At 35.6% G+C, this 13,590-nt stretch overlaps 1 protein-coding gene across 2 annotated transcripts in view; it reads right to left on the bottom strand.

Moving 5' to 3' along the window:
* Nucleotides 1-6,264: 6,264 nt before the first annotated feature.
* The window catches only part of FBXO33 (F-box protein 33), a 28,864-nt gene continuing 21,538 nt past the window's right edge, over nt 6,265-13,590 (bottom strand). Inside the window, exons 2-4 of one of the 2 annotated variants that reach the window (XM_057722560.1) lie at nt 11,128-11,238; nt 9,926-10,611; nt 6,265-8,299 (exon numbers count right to left, since the gene is read on the bottom strand). In XM_057722560.1, the coding sequence (XP_057578543.1) occupies nt 8,028-8,299; nt 9,926-10,611; nt 11,128-11,238 (1,069 nt within the window). In that variant the 3' untranslated portion in view covers nt 6,265-8,027. The remainder of the gene's footprint in view (nt 8,300-9,925; nt 10,612-11,127; nt 11,239-13,590) is intronic. The other variant, XM_057722561.1, reaches the window with a different exon arrangement.

Here is a 13,590-nt window from a genome sequence, read left to right as displayed (position 1 = left end):
GTTCATGGCACCCCAAAACAATTTCAGTAGTAACACCAAAGATCACTCACTGATTACAGATGACCATACAGATATAATAATGAAAAAGTTTGAAATATTGTGAGAATTACCAAAATGTGACACAGGATACAAAGTGAGCAAATGTTGGAAAAATGGCACAGGGTTGCCACAAACCTTCAATTTGTAAAAAATGTGGTATCTATAAAGCTCAACAAAGTGAAGTGAATAACACAAGATATACCTGTACATAATGTCACGTCAGTGCAAACAGAGTATTCTTCTTTCCTGATTTGGATACCCTTTATTTCTTTTTCTTACCTAATTGCTCTGGCTAGGACTTCCAGTACTATGTTGCATAGAAGTGGTAAGAGTAGGCACCATTGTCATGTACCTGATCTTAGAGGAAAGGATTTCAGCTTTTCACTGTCGAGTGTGATGTTAGCTGTGGGCTTGTCATATATGGCCTTTTTTAAGTTGAGGTGCATTTCCTCTATTTCTGCTTGGTTGTTCCAATTTTGGGCATATGTTCTTTTATTAACCTATAATTATATTGATTTTCTTTTATTTAGAAATGATATAAATGATGTTCTAAAAATTTTACTACCATTTATTTGTTGGAAGTTGTCATTTTGAATTATGTTTATTTCAACCAAAGTTAATTGATTTTCTCTGAACCTAAGGTCAAGTCCCTTTTGGTAGTTTTTTAAATTGCTAGATATTTATGTTAACTTTATGTTTTGAAATAGTTTACCCTCAGAGTCTGTTTTATTTTAGTCTTTAAATTTATATAAAGAAATCTTAAGGTCTCAACTCCTTGACACTTTCATAAAGTTATATTTATTAGTATAATAGGAAGTATTATCAAATAATGCACTATGATAAAACGAGAATTTAATTTTCCTTTTTTGGTAAAAGGAGTCAGGTAACTACCTAGGTCTGAAAAACTTGAATCTGTGGATTTGTTGACCCTTTGGATTACAAAGTGTCCAAATACTCTGTTGATTTTATTAATTTAGTGGAAATCATGATCAGATCAGTGAACTGATAATGTGTTAATTACCTGGTTAAAATCATGCTTGACACACAGTAAATATTCACTATGTGTCAGTCATGATATTTCTTAGCTAATTTATCTGTGTTTTCTTAGAAAGTTTCACCTAAATGAATGTTTCTTGATTAATTAAAATCCATTCTTTTAAACACAAATATTTATTTTAACCATTTTGTGTGAAGAGGTTTCTAAGATGTATTAAATGCTCTATTAATTCACTACAGAGATATTTTGAATATATTTTCCTATTAATTCAGGGTCATTACAAACATTTATCATTGCTGTGTATTTCAAACTTGGTATAGGGGTGTTTAAGTCTGTTTCACGTTCCTTCACAAAGGGCTTAAGGTTAGTTATGTTCTCTCTTCAGGATTGTAAACGTCTATGCCTTTCACAGTCACTCCTTCTCTTCACTTCTAATCTGCTGGAGGCTGAGAAACAAGATGAACAGGCTTGTTAGAATTATGCAGAACATAAGAATAAATGAGCTAAAAGGAAACAAGTGGCTCTTCTGAATCTGAAGCCTTTAAGCATTAGTGCAGGGAACAGTCTAGTCCCACAAGCTTTTTTACTTACTTACTTACACCCCAAATAGCTGAGGTTGTTTCCTGTAATGTTTTCTGTAATGAAATAGTATAAAAATACTCTTTTACTTATGATCTAGAGAGCAAATTTGACATTTACCTTAATTTTTTTGAAGAAAAAAATGTTACAGTGTCCTCATGGCTGCAGAGGTGAGTACTGTTGTGAAAAGGATGTGAATGTTTTTTGTTTTTTCAGTTAAACGAGTTTATGTATAGTATGTAGGTTTATTTTTCTCACCTTTTAAAAATGTACATCAATAGCATCGTTTTATATATATACATATATATTTATATATATAAACATATATGTATATATAAAGGACATATATATATCCTTTAGAGGTTGGCTTTTTTTACTCAACATTTTTTTTGAGATCTATCAATGTTAATAAACATAGGTCAAGTTGGTTCATTCTGACCACTGTGGTATTCCACTGTGTGGCTTTGCCACAATAACTTTATTCTGTTATTAATGGTCATTAGGTTGCTGCTGATTTTTCGTTATGAATAATGTGGAAATAAGCTTCTTAGCATTTCCTTGTCACAGAAACTGTAGTTCTCTAGAGCTGTAGTTTTCAAACTGGGGTATAGCCTCTAGTGTATGCAAAGAATTTCCAAGCAGTATGCAGGTATGCTTCTAGGAAAATTCACAGAATTTCACCTTCCATGTATATTCTTCTTCGAAGCTATTCTGCCTAAGAAAGAACTTGTGAACAAGGTGCAGATTCTCCTTTCCTACTCTTCATTTTGCACTTACCCTTCTCCCATGTATAAAATGTGCACAGACTTTTAAGCTGGTCCTAGTTTTACGATGATGCATCATACTAAGGTGTGTAAACCTCCGGAGCTAGAGACAATTTGAAATATTGGTGTCAGCGCTGAGAAAGTGAATAACTCTAAAGATTGCTTTCAACCAATTGACTTATCTAAAATAATTTCTGGTAATAGACCAGTGCTTTTTTTTGGTCCTAAAACCTCAGAAGTTCAAAGAATGAGTGACATTGCTATAACAAAACTTCTCATCTACTTCTTTATGTGAAAAAGAGTTTTTAGCACTTGTGTTTATAAAAATGAAAGTAGGAATAGGATGAATGATGGACCTGACTCATTTCAGGAGCAAGTAATATTCATCCATGGAGTATGAACAATTTGGGAAAAGAAAAAAAAAAAAAAAGACCCAGCCTTAACTATTTCACTAAGAAATGCAGTTCTAGTAAGGTTATTCTTTATACTAATTTAAATTTATAATATTTATATTAAATTTATAATGTTTATGCATATTTAATATGTATAAAATCTAGGAGAAAAAATGTAACATGGCTTTTAAGAAAATAATCATACATTTTAAATTCTACATTTTTGTTGCAGAAAATATATAAGTAATGAAAGACTGTATTTGCATAAAAAGCTGTGGGATAGTTAGAAAGATGTATGTAGCAGTCTGGGTCAAATCAGGAGACAAAGCACACAGCAGTTTAAACAGGGAAAATTTAATATAAAGAATTGTTGGTGGCACAGTGGTTAAGAATCCACCTGTCAATGCAGGGGACACAGGTTCGAGCCCTGGTCTGGGAAGATTCCACATGCCATGGATCAACTGAGCCCATGTGCCACAACTATTGAACCTGCGCTCTAGAGCCTGTGAGTCACAACTGTTGAGCCCATGTGCCACAACTACTGAGGCCTGCATGCTTAGAGCCCATGCTCTCCAACAAGAGAAGCCATCAAAATGAGGAGCTCACGCACCACAAAATGAAGAGTAGCCCCTGCTTGCTGCAACTAGAGAAAGCCCATGTGCAGCAACGAAGACCCAATGCAGCCAATAAATAATTTATTAAAAAAAATTATTAACTGTGATAATAATTATGAAATGTGAGGAAACTGTGTATGGCCCCCTAGAGTTGAGGGAGGACACTCATGGTAGGACAAACTTGGAAGGGGTTCAGCCCTCTCTGGTGAAGGTGTTTCAGCCCACAGGGTAGCAGAGAAGATCGCTGGTTCCACAAAGCCTGAGCTGGTCTGGAGATGCTGAGCAAGCAATAGGCACTATCCAGGATGCAGGTGGGGAGCTGGTGAACAGCTACCACTGGCACTGGGTGTGCAGTGGGAGTGTAGATGCCAGGGATGGGAAGGCCTTCAGAGCCAGTGGGTGGGCCACATGTGATATGCAGGCTGCTCAGGGCAGGGAATGGGAGTGCAGGCAGGAGGACTTCAAAGCATATGAGCTGTACAGCAGCTCTGGTTTCTGTGTGAAGGAAGGTCAGGCTGAGATTGCAAGATGGCACAGGGACCATGGCTGGGAGAGGCTCCACTGCAAGTCTTATATCTAGGCTGCCTACTCTGGCCTGTCCTGGGAACTACAGGAGAACTGCCTTCTACCATATCCCCCATGGCCCTTACTGGAAAACTTAACATTGTGCTGACTTTAAAGGTGTGTTACTTAAAGGAGTTCCATTATTGGAGCACATATATTGAAGGGTGCCTTCAGAGCTAAGGCAATAAATTAATAACTGATACAATATATGGGTTTAAGGAGGAAAATGATGTAAAATTTCCAAATGATCAGGAGCTTATTGCATCTTTAAAACAGATGAATGGTGGTGGGTATTTTAGCATTATACTATAGCACTGCAATTGCTATAGCATTGGAATTACTATAGCATTATAATTGTAATTGTACCAGAGTGATGTGTGCCTGTGATTGTACCCAGGCTCTCACTTCTCCCTTGCCAGGTGCAGAGTGTTTCACTGTCCATCATGGACAAGGGTCTATGATGCTGTGAGAAAAGTATGCTCCAGGTGTGCGAAGAGCAGGTGGGAAGCCCAGATGTGAAGCTCCAGAGGTACCTGGTGGGTGTGAAGGTGCAGGCCTTGGATTTTCATACAAATCAGATACTTCTATGTGTTGGTGGCTGATGTGTACTCTCAACGGTGGCTAAACTAGCAGCAGGGTTATGTATGTACAAATTAGAGCTTCATCATTATTTTGAAATAGTTGTAGTGAAAGAAAATCACTTGAATTTGAAATCAACTTACATTACATAAGAAATCTCAACATTACACCTTCCATTACATTTAGAGCTGTTAGATTTCATAAGTATAATTTCAGCTGCATAGATGTTTGAATGTTGGGGACAGAAAGGTTTAAAAATTATCACCCATTTGTGGGGTGTCTCTCTTGGTGGTAATATTAAAATTTTTAATAGGTTATAAGTTAAAACATTTGACAAGATTTTATTTGTAAGTTCTATACAGATTCAATTCTCTGCATTTTATTTTTCTCATCAATTGTATAATAAAACACTGATTTTTTTTTTTTTTTTTTTTGCTTCAGTTCCTTCTAGTTTGAAGGAATATGCTGCGTAATATTTTCTGTGTGTCAGGACAAGCAAAAGCTTAGGAAGCATTGATAGAGACAATGTGGTGTGACTGTTGGGTATTATTCACACCTGCTGTATATTAATCCATTAGCACTATTTAATATTACTGGCTTCGTAACAATCCAGTCTGGTTCGTGCTATCGTATAAGCCCCAAGCAAGTTAATTGCTGAATCTATGTGTTCAATCATAAGCACGCTGTCCTTCCCAAGCCCCACCCTACCAACTCCCAAATTCTTTATTCCCAGGGCAGTGGAGGAAATGGGAAAGTAATTTTAGATATATAAATTTCATATTGTTTAGTAAGCTGTGTTCTGAAAATATTTAATACGTTTGTTCAAAGATGATCTTGTACATGTCTATAAGTTGTCAGGCTAACGAGCTGAAACCTTCAATGAAGAATCAGAGTTTTAGATAACCAAGGTGAATCCCTCATTTCACAGATGCGGAAACTGAGGCTGAAGGAAGAGTCTGTGCTCATGTAGCATTAGAGTCAGAGCTTAGTGGAGAAAACAGAGGCTGACACTCCCAGTTTAGTGCTTTACTATATACAACTTCACTTGTATACTACATATATATAAATAGACTTTCTTTTTTCACATACTTTGGGTACTGTTTTGGTATTTTAAATACATAGACATGTTGACTTATCCAAAGGAGTTAGATGTGTCCATGAAATAAGGGAGCAATAGGTATAATGACAGTCCTTTGTGAACACCAGATTATTCCATGATGAGGCAGTGCTTGGAAGAGGCAGTGTCTGGAACGATTAGGGGAGGAGAGAGGGTCTTGGTCTCAACAACCGAGAATGGAGATTACAAAGCCAAACTAAAGCAGTAAAGGGGTTTAAGAACTATCTAGTACTGGCATACTGAAGTATTTTTTCATGTAGTAGAGGAATTTTTAAAAATAAGAAGTCCCTATAGTCTATAAATTAAGTTTTACAATATCAGTAATCTAAATGCATAATACAGTTGCATTTTGTGCTAACCAGTCTGTTGTTTGCTTTTAAGCTTATGTTTTAGTCTGTTGTTTGCTTTTAAACTTGTTTTACTATAGTGAGTTAAAAAAAATTAAAACCCTCCAAATTATTCTGCCTATAGTTTTTATGATATATTCTCAAATTTAAGCTTTGCTGCACCAGACAACAGTAGGAGCTAGCATGATTATACGCATTATAGGAATTATTACAGTTTATTTAACACTGAAGGTTTTCATGCTTCATGAATAAAATGTTACAATGATCACTTTTTAATGCTTTATTCATTGATTAAAAGAATATACATTTAACATAAACCATACAACATCAGTCATCAGGTCAAACATTCAGCTGGTTTCCTTACAGTTTCTGTCAGGAGTTATTTTATCTGATCACATTTATAAGATAAAATCTCACCACATCTGGCATTTACACACACTGTGCCAGTGGATTCACACTACTGATGTACATATAAAATCCGCATGGTATGTGCTCACTGGAGACAAAACAGTGCACACCTGTCAAAAGGTCATTTTAATATAAGATGGTAAAACCATTTGTAAAATACATATAAACTTTTTCCATAAATAGAATCATATCTGGACATCTGTTGCATAAATTGTGTTTCCAAAGCTTACAATAGAGCAGCCAGGTCTCAGCACTGCTGGGCACCCACGTTGGCTACTTACTTTATTATTGCAGACTGTCCTTTAACATTAAATGCACAACATTCGTACCACTTAAAACTGGGGTCAGGTGGAAGTCTCACAGAGACCACGTCTGTACCGCGGTTGCCCTGAAACAGTTAAGTCGGCTTTTAAAGCCTCTCAGATATAACAAGGTTTTAAAACATACTTCATGGAATGTTCTTCATGTATCATAGCAGCTCATACCTGTGATAGAACAAGCTTTCAGTTTTTCCTTTCTTTCCTTTACATTCACTATTCACAGTGAAACAGGTGCATGGTTTTTTTTTTTTGTTTGTTTTGTTTTTTTTTTCAGAGTTCTGAGGTTGCTGACTGAGCCACAGCACAGCTGTGTACCACAGGTCGAAATTCGACCTTAAATATTACAATCTAGCAGTATCTGGCTGGCCAGAGTGGGCCGGCCCCTGCCAGCATGTGGGCACTTCTTCAGTTAAATCTATTCTTTGGCAGCTGACACGCACGCTGACAGAGAAAAATCCAGTGACTTGTTGCTAGGGATTTCACGACTAATGTTTGTTTGTAAGCATGTGTGTTTACAACTCTGTGTTTTGATATTCTTTCAGGAGGTTTGACCCTGGAATATTGTTTCTTTCTTCCTCCACTATTTGAAATCTGGGCTAAAAAGCTAACTTGAACGTACAATGTAATTGATGAATTAAATTATGTCAGATACAGTTAAAAAAAATTCAACATTTTGAGTACTCATGTTTATGTAAATGCATTTAAAAAAGGATTAAGCAATGTTCTAACCTAGTACTATACAAAATTCAGAATGGTAATTGGTGATATCAACTATTATATATGTAATGAAAGCTATAAAGTCTTGGCTTTTCTGTTAAAGGTAACTCATTTGGGACCGGACTGTCTTCCCTGCTTCCATTTCAAATAAAAATTAATGAAATGCTGTCACAATGAATGAATGCAGTACATTGCATACAAATCCACCAGGCTATGGATATATATCTATATATGTATAAAAATATTTTGGCTCCTGAGCTCTGACACACAAAGAATAAAAACATCAAAAGGCAGAGTAACTCAGTGAAAAATAAAGTTAGCCAGCAACCTCAGACAACCTTCGGTTGTATATTCTTAAGGTGTGGTAACAAGTCCATTAACCGTGAAAGCCCTATACATTGTCACTTTGAACTTCTAAACCAATACCCGACTACGTTCTTTGATCAAGAAGTAGAATATACATATATAATTCTATAAAGCTAATACTGATTAAACACAGCACAAAGGGATTAATTCACACTACTGAAAAAAAAAACATAATAGGACCCTACTTGCATATGTAACCACAGGAATTGTACATTTAAAAAAAGCTAAATGTCTTCGCTGAAGCTTTGCATCTCTCTGTAAAAATGACGATTTGGTTCAGTGAAGACACTGAGTGATTCGATGTCCATGACCGCATGCCAAGGTTGACCTAGGCCCAGGGATACCTGCTCAATAAGGTTATGTACTGGATCCACATCCTGGTCGGCCAGTTCACCTTGGTCAAAATCAATGCTTTCTTCAGTGACTTCAAGTACTTTTAGATCAGAGCCACGAAGACGAGCAATGGCAATGAGGTTGTGTGCCCACACTGTGTAACCTTAAAAACAAGCAAAAGACAAGCACTGTCATTTCCTTGCATTTTATTTTGTCTATTTTATAAGTTAGTCTTTTACACAAATTTGTATCTCATTTGCCACTTTGGGGTTCTTTTCCTTTAAAAATATGCTGAAATATGAAAAAGGAAGTATGGTTATTTAGCTCAGGGAAAAAAAAGACTAGAAGTTTGATATTGTCTCCAAGAACATCACTGCAGCTGGTGAACAGATAGGTGCTGTAATTGTATTCTGATATCACTTCATTTAGTAGAAGTGAAGACATTTAAAGTTTAAAGTATAATTTTATAGCTTTTGATAGTGTTATATCAAAGAATAAATTTTTATTTCATATATATGTCTATTAATAATACATAATAAACTGGTAGTTTTCATTAGTAAAAGTCATCTTCTATGGTGCTTCACAGTCCAAAGTTATAAAGTTTAAAGATAAATTGTTAATTGTCAGTAGCAAATATGTCGGGTATAAAACAGTCATGGGAATGGTAGGTACTAACTTTAGAATAGTGGTTACCTCTGGAAAGAAATAAAGGTGAACAGGTGGAGGAGTTTTAGTTGTAGCTAACATTTTACTTCTTAAAGAAAAAAGTTTCAGGGAATTCTCTGGTGGGCCAGTGGTTAGGACTTGGTACTTTCACTGTTGGGGCCTGGGTTCAATCCCTGGTTGGGGAACTAAGATTCCACAAGCCTCGTGGCATGGCCAAATAAATAAATAAATAAAGCTTTAAAAGGACTGGCTTAATTAATTTTAAAATAACCTGCCATTTCTTCATCCTATTAAAAAAATCCTAATTTACTTATTACCTTCAACATTGATCTATTCTTTGTCTCTGATGACTGGGCAAATTATCAAGCAAAACTTGAAAAGCAAGATACACTCCCAGACTCAAATGCAGCTAAAAGATTAATTCAAAAATAATGAAACAGATAATAAAGTAAATTTAAGACGTTCATACAGACTTTATACTTTATACTCTGTAAATGTCTTGTAAGTTTCACAAAGGAAGTAATATGTTCTTCTAACCTGTAAGAAGAGGAGCTCTCTCCAAATGAAAATAGTTCACAGTAAAATGAAAAGCCTGCCAGTAAGAAAAGAGCATATCCCAGCCAACAGGACCATCATTTAGAAAATGTTGTTTTTTAATTTTGTTTCAATAAGTTAACATGTTGATACCTTGTTTTAAACAAATTAATACGTTGATACCTAGAATCTAGACGATGAGGCAGTGAGCATGAAAGAAATCATCTTTCTTCTTCCTTCTGTGTTATGTTTTTAAGAGATATGATTAGAGGAAGAAATATATCTATTGCAGGTAGATATGCATATTTTCTTAGATAATTTCAAATGCCACTTTTGTGACATACCATCAATCACATGGTAAAAGAAAAAAGTAACATGGGAGCTGGAACAAAACACTTAGGGTAGAAATATGACTTTCCACTTGTAAAAGTGGAATATTTTATACACATTAAAAAGTATAAAAATGTGCATATCAACTTGTTATAATAAGAGTTCTTGCCAGTATAAATGTCAGTGCTATCTTTTTATTGGTATAAAATGTTTTAAGTGTATTATGAGTATTAAATTATAGTGAACAAAAGTCACCTACCATGAATTGCCAGAAGAGAGAGCTTTGTGCACCTCCATGCTAATAAAACCAACGGATCTTCATTTCGGTTGTCACTAAGATCTGGAAAACCAGATGTGTCGATCACATCATTCATTAATATAAAATGAGTGAGGAACTTGTCATACTGCCTAGATATAAGATCAACAATAGCTCCTGAAACACAAGTGATATAGCTGTCAAAATGAATCCTCTCTAGTGGTATACTGGGTTTCAGAATCTTTAACATATCTTCACTCTTGATATCAAAAGCCATTATGTAGACCCGAAGGTTGGTACTCTTTCTTGACAAGGCTTTCCAATGCTCATCATTTGGCATGTTGTCCAGAGACTTGTGCATCACGGAAACGCTGTGGACCAGGAGAGAAAGTCGCTGCAAAGGCACATGGTTGTTATCGGTTAAGACTCTTGCCATCTCAGCTGTAAAGTCACAGAAATCCAGGGCAAGCGAGCGTAGATTCACGAATCGCTCTAGTTCTACTGCGGTGATAAGGGTGCTGTTACCAGGAATATTGTTGTCCAGTAAACTCAGGTGCTCCATGGTGTTGGCAATAGTGTTTGAGAGAGATGACAGTGATGTGGGGGTTACTATTTCCAGCATAAACCCACAAGACAGCCACTTCAGTTGCCTACTATTACTCAGTATTTCTTCAAACAGCTGCTGAATTCTGTAAGGAAAACACACGCCACATGATCCTGTTAAGACAGCTCTAATCTTTTAACAATGACTTTTGAAAATAGGCAATGAAATGGCATACAGTGTTGAGATCCGTTTTCTCTCAGTTGATTTCTGTTCAACCCACAAGTAATATTATCATTAAAGTTCACATAAAAATATAACGAATAAGAAGTATTAAACATATAGGAATATGTTCTTCAGGTAAAGGAGCATTTTACACCCGTAGGGTACAAAAGACTGATGATTTACAACTTATGTTATAGCTAAGGCAAGCAGAGTAATAACAGTTTTAAATTACCCAGCAAATTCTTTGATTTGTCTTAAAGATTTATGACATAGAATGGCATGTACTGATCACTGTATTTCATAGTTAGGACATTTCCAGGGTACATGTTCTTTTCGGGAAAAAAGTATCATTACTCTTCTGACTGTATCTTATAATTTCTCAGAAAAAAACTTAATTATTAATATGAGTCCCTTTCCACTAACTAACTGTATAACTTACTGTTTAATTTTTTTGCCATCAGGGTCCACCTTGCTGAGGTATGTATTTGACAAACTTCCTTGCTGTTGTAGAACGCTTATGTCTCCAAAAAGGCTAAATTTCTGGAGGTTCCTACAAGAAAAGTAATTTAAAATGATTGTCTAAATAATTAACATAAAAATATAAATGTTAAAAATAAAAATGTGCACAAGGGATATTCTAGAAAAGCTTCTACCTTATAGCTCATTTAGAATCCAATTAAGTACTTTCAGATTGCTTTTAACATACAATGAAAAGCAATGTGATACAGGAGAAACAGCATAAGCTTTAAAGAATGAGGCATAACAGTTCAGTAACTCAAAGTTTTAGTGACCATGGAAAAGTCTTCTTAAAGTCCCTGGGACTCAATTCTTTATCAGTAATAATACCTACCTTAAAGGTTTAGGGATGAATAAATAACAAAATGACATATGAAAGACCTATTTAAGCTCTAAGTTTTATATATATGTTACCTACAGTATAAAATTTTCCCAAACCAGTTAACTCAGTGTGTTAAATGCTCAAGGGTAGGGCACTGTCCTGGAGATATCTTTTCAGTAAGAAATATTCTTTAAGATCTAGAGAACCTTCCCCAGTTTTATGACCAAACGTATAGCTTATCATCAAGAGAGGTTAAAAACCAAAACCAAAACCAAACAAAGCCCCTCCCCTAAAAAAAAAACTGCGTAAAATCTTTCAATTTTAATAACTTTAGCTACAAAACATACTTTTCTAACAGTAAACTTCTAAATAAAGTAGGAGAAAGTTGATTACAGGATAAAGATGAAAAATTCCTAAATGCTAATAATAATGGTTTAACAACAAAAATTCAACTGAGTAAATTTAAAGATCAAATTGGCTTTATTAAAAAATTCATGAATCGGACAGCATCCTATGCAGCAAATAGAAAGGAGCTCTGCAGAGCTGTAGAAAAGGAAAGGCTTTTAAAAGTGGAAAGGGGGCAGAAAAAGTAAATTATTAGCAAATAATGCATTGTTTCAGGCAATAGTTCCCTTCCTAAAGGGAACTGAAGTGCCTGTAGGGCAGATTACCTCGCTAATGCTGACCAGGTGATTCCAGGTTGACGGATTAAAGATTACACTCCTGGGGTAGGCTGAAACTACAATTGCGCTAGGTATTCTACGTATTAAGTTTTAGTTTGGTAACATGGGATTTAGCTTAAGTGACTCCATTTTGGGTCTGCTGTTTCCTTTTTAATATAACCACTAGAGATTACGTCTGTAATACAGAAGTTTGTGATAACTTTAATAAGAAATGTATAATCCACAAGAGTGATAAATAAGATTTAAGTAAATGAAAAATAACATTTCTTGATAGTTATGTCACATTTTCCCAAATTAATAACCTTAGTTTCACTAAAAAGCCTGATGATTCTAAAACTTAGCTTGAAGAATAATCATTAATTCATTTATTCATTCAACCAAATTTTCTCTGAGGGCCAACTAAGTACCAGGCGCTGTGTGCTCCATCAGAGACATGACAGTGATCAAGTGCTGTGAAGGAAAAGCACATGGTGTCACATGTTTAATGGGGGTATCGGACACTGTAAGACAGAGACGGCTTCCCTAAGTAAACTGATGAAAATGGGACTTGAAGGATATGTGGGAGCTAACCAGGAGAAAAAGCATGAGGAGAGGTTGTATGGAAAAGGAAAAGCATATGCAGAGCCCCTGGAGTTGAAAGGAACCAAGTTAGCTGGGGACCCTCAAGGAAAGGAATCTAGAATACAGAGAGAGTGAATATAAAGTGAAAAAAAATGAGGCTGTAGAGGTAGAGTTCTATGCTAAATAAAAAATTTTTGGTTTTTGCCTTCAAAATAATAAGATGCCCCCAAATGATTTTAAGCAGGAAATAATATGATTAAATTTGTGTCTGGAAAATATTGCTGTAGCATTTTCTGGAATAACCTGACAGGAGGCAGAGTCTAAGTGGGGAGACTGGTTAAGTGGGTATTTTAGTAATAGAAATAAAAAATGGTATCTTGAACTGGATTTTTAGTGGTAGAGGTGAAGAAAATGGACAGTCTTAAAGCTATATTTAGTAACTAAAATGGACAGGTAAAAAGTCCTGGATTAGCTATAAAAGGTGAAGGAGAGAGTAGTCAAGAATAATGCCTAAATTTTGGGGGGTTGTGGAACTGCATAGATGGTAGAGCTTTTCATTTAGACAAGGATTCCTAGAAGTTAATCAGAAATTAATTAGAGTTTTAGGGGGCTTATGGGGTGGAGGTGAGGTGGTAGAATAGTTACATTATGAGCTCTATTCTGCACATGTTGAGCTTGAGGTGCCTTTAAGATAGTCCTTAAGATGTCAAGTAGGCTACCCCAGATCTAGAGCTGAGCAGTTACCTGGATAACTGAAGTCATGGATGGGAGGAATGGGGCTTAGGAAAAGAGTATAAATGAGAAGAGAAGCAGGCAAAAA

This window comes from Hippopotamus amphibius, chromosome 2 (assembly GCF_030028045.1).
Source record: "Hippopotamus amphibius kiboko isolate mHipAmp2 chromosome 2, mHipAmp2.hap2, whole genome shotgun sequence".
NCBI classification, from domain to species: Eukaryota; Metazoa; Chordata; class Mammalia; order Artiodactyla; family Hippopotamidae; genus Hippopotamus; species Hippopotamus amphibius.
The sequence above is the reverse complement of the archived record's forward strand: the minus strand, read 5'-3'. Positions and strand labels throughout refer to the sequence as shown.